General features: G+C 32.8%; 1 protein-coding gene across 1 annotated transcript; it reads left to right on the top strand.

Moving 5' to 3' along the window:
- The first annotated feature begins 723 nt into the window (after positions 1-723).
- Positions 724-8,398, top strand: LOC132629166 (uncharacterized). Its single transcript, XM_060344894.1, has 4 exons — positions 724-1,090; positions 1,961-2,326; positions 6,885-7,208; positions 7,763-8,398. Exons 1-4 carry the CDS (start codon positions 863-865, stop codon positions 8,171-8,173), a joined length of 1,329 nt encoding a protein of 442 aa, XP_060200877.1. The 5' UTR covers positions 724-862; the 3' UTR covers positions 8,174-8,398.
- The last annotated feature ends 1,451 nt before the right edge of the window (positions 8,399-9,849 follow it).

The raw sequence follows: 9,849 nt of genomic DNA, 5'->3' as shown, positions 1-9,849 counted from the left end.
ATTATATTTTATTAAAAATTACAATTTCATAAATTATGGCCGAACACAACTCCAACTCCAACTTTAAAAATTTCAAAAAATGTGAATTTGTTTTTGATACTCATGGCCAAACGACACCTTAATGTAGAATATACTTTTCAATCTTATAATTTTAAACATTACATGTGGAAATTTAGAATTAAGTATTTGCCAAAAAAATAAAGAGAGATTTTTTTTAATGGATTAAAAAAAAAGTAAAACAAATAAATTGAAATGGAGGAGCACTTATTTTCATTTATTACTTTAAAATGTTTCTAATTATCAAATCGCACTAATTCTTTTTTCTTCTATTTATCATGATGGCATAGAATAAATCAAAATCCAAGATTATTGCGCCCTTCATTTTAATTTGTTGTTTTAGTGACGGCAGAGAGTTTAAGAAAATAAAAATTCAGTAATATTTTATTTGATTAAATTTAATTCCCTTAAAATCCAGTAATATTTGTTCACGTGTCACAATAATAAGGCGAGTATAGAAATTCATGTACGCTCGGAAGCGTGAAGAACAAAAATGGCCAGTCGACGTCGGTTACACTTGGTGTATTTGATTAGGCTTTACTGATTACTATGAGTCCTTTGAACTACTTTTAATTTTCTTATATTGAAAAATATTCTAATCTCATGAAAAAAAAAAAATCCCTAATCAGCGCAATTGTGATTGCTATAAAAGGCCCACTAAGTCTCATGTTTATACCACATCCAATTCAAGTTTCATTTCAATATCCAAAAAGCTTCAAACTTTCACGTTACCTCAAGGAGTTTTCATTCTTTGCTTTGTTCTTAGCAACAAGTTTTTATTTGTTTTTGTTATTTGCAAAAAAAAATGGCTGATCAGTACGAACACAACAAGCCCTCAGTTGAAGAGACTGGTTCCACTATAGAGACTACAGATCGTGGTTTGTTTGATAAATTCCTAGGGAAAAAGGAAGAGGAAAAGCCAACTCATTCTCATGAACAACAGGCAATTTCCTCTGAGGCTGGTGAGAAAGTAAAATTATCTGAAGAACACAAGGAGGAAGAGAAGAAACTCCACAGATCAAGTAGTAGCTCGGTAAGTCTCTTTGATCATTTATAAAAATTTACGTCAAATTAATGAACGTAAAACTTGTGTTTTTTATATACACATATTTCTCACGTATTTTACACTAAACTTTATGGAATCGTTATACAAATAAAAAGTCGTCGGATTTACTACTTATTTTTTCTAGCGAGTATACATAGATTATTAGAGATTATACAAATATTTTACGTCTTCCGGCCAATGGTGGAGCTAGAATTTTATTAAGGGTTCAAAATATAAAAAGGTGAACATACGAAGAAGCTAAGGGTTCAACACCTATTATATATAAGTAAAAATTAATTTTAACCTTGTATATATGATGTAATTTTTGCCGATGGGTATTCGGATGAACCCTGATCCGTTACTGGATGTAATTTTTGGGCATTCGGATGAACCCTGATCCCTTACTGGCTCCGCTCCTGCCTCCGACTCTTTTCATTGTAAGCAGTTGGGTGAGCATTATTTAAGCTATTTTTAATTTTTTAAATTATAAAAATTAATTTTTTGACTTGATCTGAATAATCAGGGTGAGTATCTTTGATCACGTGATATTGCTCTATTTTTATACAACTACATAGAGAAGTAGTTCATTCATTCCTTTTTATGTAACATGATAACGAGGATCAAACTACTTCTTTTGTACTATAAATTCCTACTTGTAAAATAAATTTTACATAGTTGAAAACTAAGACACAATAGTTACTCTTAATTTGACTTATTTTAGTAACTAGTTTATTTTTCAAGTTAGGCTTGGTACGAACAAATGATCTATTAATTCAAAGGTTTTTTCATTATCCGTGTACATATAAATTCCTGATTTAAAATTGGATGAAACTTACTTTAATGGTGATCATTTTGCAGAGTGATGAGGAAGAAGAAGTAGGAGAGGACGGACAGAAAGTCAAGAAGAAGAAAAAGAAGAGCCTGAAGGACATAATATCTGGAGAGCACAAGGAAGAAGAGAAAACGGAGAAGGTTGAGGACACGTCAGTTCCTGTTGAGAAGTATGAGGAATCGGAGGAGAAAAAAGGTTTCCTAGACAAAATAAAGGAGAAGTTGCCAGGTGACGGGCAGAAGAGGGCTGAGGAAGTGGCGCCTCCACCACCAGCTGTGGCGGAGCATGAGCCTGATGGTAAGGAGAAGAAGGGATTAATGGACAAAATTAAGGAGAAATTACCGGGACACCACGCTAAGACTGAAGAAGAAAAGGAAGCTGCTGCCTCTCACTAAAGTTGATAACGTGGGAATGAATGAAGTGTTTATTTGTAGCTTTTTTACTTTTATGATACTGTGATTGTGCTGCTATGATGTTTTTGTTAAGCTTTCATTTCAATTCCTGCACTGTTTCTGGATTTTAGAAGGACTGTATTCCTCTATGTCAGTGCATAGTTGTTTTGTATGTGCTTATATATAAAGTTTGTTATATATGGATTTGTGAAATGCAGTTGGCTTTGATTATTTTTTTACTTCCCGTTTGTTTTTTATTAGTTACATTAGTAGTTAGAACAAAAAGGCGAGAAAGAAAATATCAGCATACTGCTTCATCATTAGAGCTACCAATAGTCATGAGAAATATTATACAATTTATACATTAAACCATTCGTCCCACTTTATTTGCTAGAATAGTTAATAATTTCAATATTGAAATTATGATGATTGGTTAAAAATAGCTCGACGGTCCCAAGTGTGAGTGCCACCGAAAGCTACACCATAGGAAGTATTCACCTCAAAGTTCAAAAAGTTTTTTGTAGCCTTCGTTCGTTTCAAAAGATATTATACGAAACGTCAAGCCGACGTCCTGTCCTTTTTTCTTTTCAGGTCCCACGTTAAATTAAAATATCTTATACTCCTGTGTTCTCACTTTAGTAAAACGCAAAATTAAACTCCATAAGCAAATGGACAAGGATCCATGAATGGAGATCGGAGCCCACATTAACTCTCTACTTAGGCGGTGTTTGGATAAAAACTTATTTCGAGTGTTTATTAATTTTTAAGTTCTTTTCTCTATTTTGTGGTATTTATAAAAGATTAAAAAAAAATTAAACACTTATTTTAGAATAAAAAATACAAAAATAAGCCAAAGTTGAGTATTCCCAACTTATACTCCATCCGGATCAAAAAGAGTATTCATTTAGTCATTTACGCATCCCTTAAGAAAATACTAGCTCGTAGAGAAAAATAAGTAATTTGACTAAACTTCCCTAATTAAATATATATTGGGATTAGATCACATAACACCTAATAGGGAAAATCTAGAAAAATATGATTAATTCTTTCTTGATTTGGTAAGTGGACACTCTTTTTACTAAAAAATAAATAAATAAGTGGACACTCTTTTTGATCCGGAGGGAGTAGCTTTTCGCTCTTAGCCTATAAGTTACTTTTAAAAAGTCAATCCAAATACCCTCTTACTCAATTTCGGGATCTTGAAGTTCCCTTGGCCCCTATTATTTCGCCACGTCTCACGTTCATGTACCCCTGCCAATAACTTGTACCAAAAAGTTATCCAATCCAAACGAGGCCGACACAATCTGGTCCCACAAGGACAACATAACACGTAGACATCCTACGTGTGACAATTTCATTGGTGGTCTTTCACCGTCGATGTACTACTTGTCAGTCTCTCTGTATGTGTTTGATATAGAGGAAAATATTTTCCACCGAAAATGTTTTCATGGAGAATGTGTTCTTGAAAAATAAGTGAATTTCTACTTATGTTCCTATATATGTTTGCTTGGATAGTAGAAAATAAGTGAATTTCTTACTTATATTCGTATGTTCGATTGGTTAGTGGAAAACATATTTCGATAAATGCTCATATAAGTCCAACCAACCCCACACCACACCCCTCCCTTACCACCCAGCACCCATGCCACCCAACCAGCACCCTCAAATGCACTTTTTCTTCACCCACCCCTACCCTACACCACCTTCACCCCCTAAATCCCACACCACACTACACCACCCCTTCCCTAATCTTCTATTTCATATATTTTATTTTACTTTTGTAGAATTTTATAGAAAATGGGGAAATGTCTTTACAACCCCCAACCACAACAAATTTTTTTTTGGAGGAAGGGGGTAGGATGGGGTGGTGTGAAAAATCAACAAAAAACTTTTTATGGTGGTGGTGGGAAGGGGGGTGCGGGTGAGAGTGATTGAGGTTTCGTGGGGTGGTGGTGGTGGGATCCCGGGGGGGAGGGGGGTGCTGGTGAGAGTGATTGGGGTTTGGTGGGGTGGTGGTGGAATGCTAATTGTGGAATTTGTTTTCTTACTTTTATTAGGAAACTCATTATTCTGATTTTTAAAAAACTTGTTTTATGAAAAAAAATATTTTTTTAAAATTTTTTAATCAAGCGAACATGAGAAAATTGAAAAATATTTTTTTCGCGAACACACCCTACATTATTCTTCTTTTTTTCTTAATGCGTTTTCATCACATCTGTCGTGTAGAGAAAAAGTTTTAGGGTGAGTGAGGTACAGCAAACAATAGTTGTGGAGGACATTCTCTATTTTTGACAAGTGTTTTACTGGCCCCATCTTGTCAGCAGTGTCTCTCGCCTTCATTTCTTCAAATTCCTCTACTTTCCACTTTTGCAATTCTCCATTTGGTTTTTTTCTTTCTTTTTACCAACACTTCATATATTTTATTTAAGCTCTCTCTCCCTCTTTCACTTATATTTCTACGGCTCTTTTTGTTAATTCTATCGTACATCGCGGAAAAAAAATGAATTGATACCATTATTATTTGTTTCGCTACCCTCTAATAGTTTATTGTGTTTTTACAAGTTCACAGCTTGGTTGACTCTTCATTTTTCATTAATCTTTATTCTTAATTCATGGTACGGTACTGTATAATATTGAAAATTACTATTCGATAATTTCAATTTTTAAAAATATTATATCACACTAAATTAATTCAGTATGAGTCGAATATTTTTAAGTTCGATTTCGTGCTGTATGGTAAGTTGGTTAGCATAATTTGTTCAACTTCGACTTATATATAGTAGAGAATCATGACATATTAACACCTTACTCAAACAAAAATATTTAAGAAAAGCAACGGCTATTTCCAAGATGGCATTAAATAAGTTCTAATAAAATTTATAAATATATTATAAGTCATTAATATTATCTAATCAATCAAATTTTGAGATTTTGGACATTTTATTAGCGTATATTTAGATTTTAAAATTTCTTTTTCGTATATAATAATAAAATATATTTTGATTGTATATGTACCTAAATATTTCAATACGATATTTGATATTTCAATATCTTTTTGTAAATATCGAATACTTTACTGAATATCAAACTTTTCAAAAATTCATATTAAATATCATACTAAATACCGTAATGATGACGAAAAATTCAAATTTTATACGATAAAATAATTAATCCTTGCTCCTCGAAAAAATATGGATTATTTAAAAAATTTCATTTCACATCACAAGAAATTAAACCAAACCGCAAGGGAACCTCAAAAGATAAATCTTGAACAAAAAAGTCACACAAAAAATAGATTAACAGTAATCATGAGAGCATTGAATGAGTTAGAAGTTACTTTAATAGATGTTTCTTAATTCTTACTCAAATTTAACTTATAATTAACAGTGAGTTCAACATTTTTATTCTTATCAATATCTTTCTTTATTTTAAATGACTTTGATTAATTAATTGTAGAAAAACTAATTTCAGGACATTATTAATTCTATCACCGTGTCTTAAGCTTGTTATGTTACTTAAATTTGTGCCTTGAAATGGTATGTGTTGCCAAATGGGGTAAGCGTGAATGGAAGAAGCCTAGTGGGTGAAGACTGAAGAGAGACGGAGAAGTAATAATAGAGTGGGACCCACAATGTACATTTGCCAAATGGAAAAAAGTCCTCAAACAATTATGACATGGCATATCTTACTCACAATATAAATTTTCCTTGTAGAGTAAGCAACTTATTTGTCGCGTTATTTCGTGAGAATGCTCTCAAGTGTCAAATCAACACGTCGCATTCATTGCAACATTTACTTGGATCAAAATGGTCGGTCGACATGTAAATTACTTCGTCCGTTTCAATTTGCCTAAATTTTTTTTTGAATTTTATGATCTTAATGTAAAATATATTTTTCAATCCCGTGATTTTAAACATTACATGAAAAAATTAGAATTGAAGAATTGTCAAAAAAAAAAAAAAGATTTTTTTTTAACGGACTAAAAATAAGCAAGATAAATAAATTGAAACGGTGGAGTACTTATTTTCATTTATTCCTTTAAAATGTGCCTAATTATCAAATCACACTAATTCATTTTCTTCTAGTTATCACGATGACATAGAATAAATCAAAACCCAAGGTTATTACGCCCTTCATATCAATTTATTTGTTTTAATTTGACGCGATTGAGAGTTAAGGAAAATAAAAATTCAGTAATAATTTATTAGATTAAATTTAATTCCCTTAAAATCCAGTAATATTTATCCACGTATCACGATAATAAGGTGAGCATAGAAATTCATGTACGCTGAGCAAAAAGGGCCAGTCGATGTCGATTACACTTGGGGTACTTGATTCTTACTGAATATTATGAGTCCTTTGCACAACTTTTTATATTGAAAAATATTTTAATCTCATGAAAAAGAATATCCTAATCAGCGTAACGTCCGCGTTTGTGATTGCGATAAAAGGCCCCATAAGTCTCATGTTTCTACCACATCCAATTCAAGTTTCATTTCAATATCCAAAAAGCTTCAAACTTTCACTTTACCTCAAAGAGTGGTCATTCTTTGCTTAATTCTTAGCAACAAGTTTCTCTTTGGAAAAAATGGCTGATCAGCACGAACACAACAAGACCTCAGTTGAAGAGACTGGTGCCAGCATGGAGTCTCGTGGTTTGTTTGATTTCCTTGGGAAAAAAGAAGAGGAAAAGCCAACTCATGTTGATTTCCTCGGGAAAAAAGTAGAGGAAAAGCCAACTCATGCTCATGAGGAACAGGCAATTTCCTCTGAATTTGGTGAGAAAGTAAAGGTATCTGAAGAAGAACACAAGAAGGAAGAGAAGGAACACAAGAAAGAAGAGAAGAAACTCCACAGATCAAGTAGCAGCTCTAGCAGCTCGGTAAGTGGCTTTGATCACTGATAAAAGCTTACGTTAAATCAAATGAATTCTAACACAAGTCATGTCTTGTATACAATACGTTTGTTGATTATTTTCAGTTCAAGCAGTTGGATGGACGATGATTTAGATTAATTTTCAATCTTTCTTATTAATAATATAAATTATTTGATTTTATGGAACAATCGGTGCGAGTAGTCTTTGATCATGTTATATTACTGTATTTTTTTTTTCCATCTTATTTTGTGGTAGTTCATCCGTTCCTTTATATGCGACATGATTATAAGGATCAAACTACTTAACTTTTGTGGAAATTTGCATATAAATTCTAAAAGCACATTAAAAATATGAAATTTCATAGTTGAAAACTGCATAAATATGTAATGGATCAAAGTTACAATAATAGTAACTCTTAGTAATTTGACCTACTTAGGTTACTAGTTTATTTTTGATGTATGAAACATTATGATCTCATTGTAGGGCAACTTAACCTAACATTTTAGAAAAGTTTTACCGTGTCGATGAATTAACTTATGTTAATGGTGATCATTTTGCAGAGTGATGAGGAGGAAGTAATAGGAGAGGATGGACAAAAAATCAAGAAGAAGAAAAAGAAGGGGTTGAAGGACAAGATCAAGGACAAAATATCTGGTGATCACAAGGAAGAAGAAGTGAAAACAGAGAAGGTTGAGGACACGTCAGTTCCAGTTAAGAAGTATGAGGAAACAGAGGAAAAAAAAGGTTTCCTAGACAAAATCAAGGACAAGTTGCCAGGTGGCGGGCAGAAGAAGGAGGAGGAAGTGGCGGCGCCAGCACCTCCACCACCAGTTGTGGCGGAGCATGAGGCTGATGGTAAGGAGAAGAAGGGATTTTTGGACAAAATTAAGGAGAAATTACCAGGATACCACCCTAAGACTGAAGAAGAAAAGGAGAAAGAAAAAGAAAAGGAAGCCGCTTCATCTCACTAAAGTTGACAGTATGGGAATGGATGTTTATTTGTTGCTTTTTTGCTTTTGGGATGTTATGATTGTTCTGCTATGATGATGTTTTGGTTAAGCTTTCATTTCAATTCCTTCGCTGTTTCTGGATTTTTAGGACTGTATTCCTATATGCAAGTGCATAGTTGTTTTGTATGTGCTTATGTATAAAGTTTGATTATATATGGATTTGTAAAATGCAGTTGGTTTTGATTATCTTTTACTTCCCGTTTGGTTTTTTTGATTAGTTATATTATACTTCTCCCATTTCATAATAAGTGTCATTTTAGCCAAAAACACATATATTAAGATGTGAAGTTTACTGAACTATCTTTATATAATAATTTTTTTTTTTATTTTTTATTAGAGCATGCATGAGTAGTCTTTTTGATATTGAAAATCCAACAATATTAAGGGTACAGATGAAAAAAAACTAGTTAAAATATGTATAATTTTTTTTACTAAAATGATACTTATTATGAGACGAAGTGAGTACTTTAGTTAGAAGAAGAAATCAAGAAAGAAGGTGGCTGGGACATCGAGAGCTAAGGCATAGCTATAGAGAGCAAAATAAGGTGGCAGATCTTTTGGCGAAAGAGGGAGGGAAGCAGCAGTTTTTTGATGAAATGAAATATTTTAGGAGTACCTCCCATTTTTGTAAGAAATGTGTTTTGAACAGAAAAAATCGAAAATGCCTTTGAAAGAATGTTTCTTTTTGTAACACCCATGTGGGTGATAATTCTAGACATCCAAATGGCTCCAATGCCATAAACGCTAGTGCAGTTATGCAGATATATGTTATCAGTAGTATTTTTTTTACCCAAAAAAAAGAAACCGAGAAAGAAAGAATCAGCATACTGTTCCATTATTACAGCTACCAATAGTCATGGGAAAAATACTATTTATAGGTACAAGTTATGATTTATACTCCACCATTCGTCCCCATATTATTTGTTAGAATAGTTACTAATTTCAAAATTGAAATTATGTTTGGTTAGAAAAAGCTCTTGGACGGTCCAAAGTGTAAGTGCCACATTAAGCCACAACATAGGAACTAGGAAGTATTAAGAAACAAATTACACCTAAAAAGTTCTCAGTCTAGCACAGTAACGAAATCAAAATTTTCACTAAATGAGTTTAAAATATAAAAAAATAAATATACGAAAAAGTTTAAGGGAGTTTAATATTTATTATACATATATAAAAAATAACTTTAACTATATAAAAATAATGTTTTTTACTTTCAAAGGGAATTCAGATGAACACCCTCGGCTCTATGTGACTCCGCTACTGGTCTAGCATCTTTTTAAAGCTTGCCATTCAAGCTCGCCAATGTTAATCCGACAAGGCTTTGAAGAAACATGCATGGGCCATCAATCATGAGCTGTAAAAGTAATGTTCAGGGAATTATGGGGACAGAGAGACAGAGAGCGTGGTTGTAGGCGATCCAAAGTGTAAAGTGCATAATGGGTTCGGTGATGACGAAAATGATGCGTCAGAGTGACCCATGCATGTTAATCTAACTAGATGACTTATACCCGGGTTGCGCACGGACCCAACAATTTGAATTATAATATATCTATGTGTATGTAATTGTGTTTGAATAATAATATATATATATATACTATGTTCAAAACACGATTAATATAACGTTGTAGTTTGTGCTT

This window comes from Lycium barbarum, chromosome 2 (assembly GCF_019175385.1).
Source record: "Lycium barbarum isolate Lr01 chromosome 2, ASM1917538v2, whole genome shotgun sequence".
NCBI classification, from domain to species: Eukaryota; Viridiplantae; Streptophyta; class Magnoliopsida; order Solanales; family Solanaceae; genus Lycium; species Lycium barbarum.
Note: the sequence above shows the minus strand (reverse complement) of the source record. Positions and strands in the feature narration are given on the sequence as shown.

Bases quoted from the DNA above. Each gene is read 5' to 3' on its own strand.
- LOC132629166 (XM_060344894.1), top strand. From the start codon at position 863: ATGGCTGATCAGTACGAACACAACAAGCCCTCAGTTGAAGAGACTGGT. The intron at 1,091-1,960 runs GTAAGTCTCTTT...ATCATTTTGCAG, and splicing joins ACAGATCAAGTAGTAGCTCG to AGTGATGAGGAAGAAGAAGT. The intron at 7,209-7,762 runs GTAAGTGGCTTT...ATCATTTTGCAG, and splicing joins GTAGCAGCTCTAGCAGCTCG to AGTGATGAGGAGGAAGTAAT.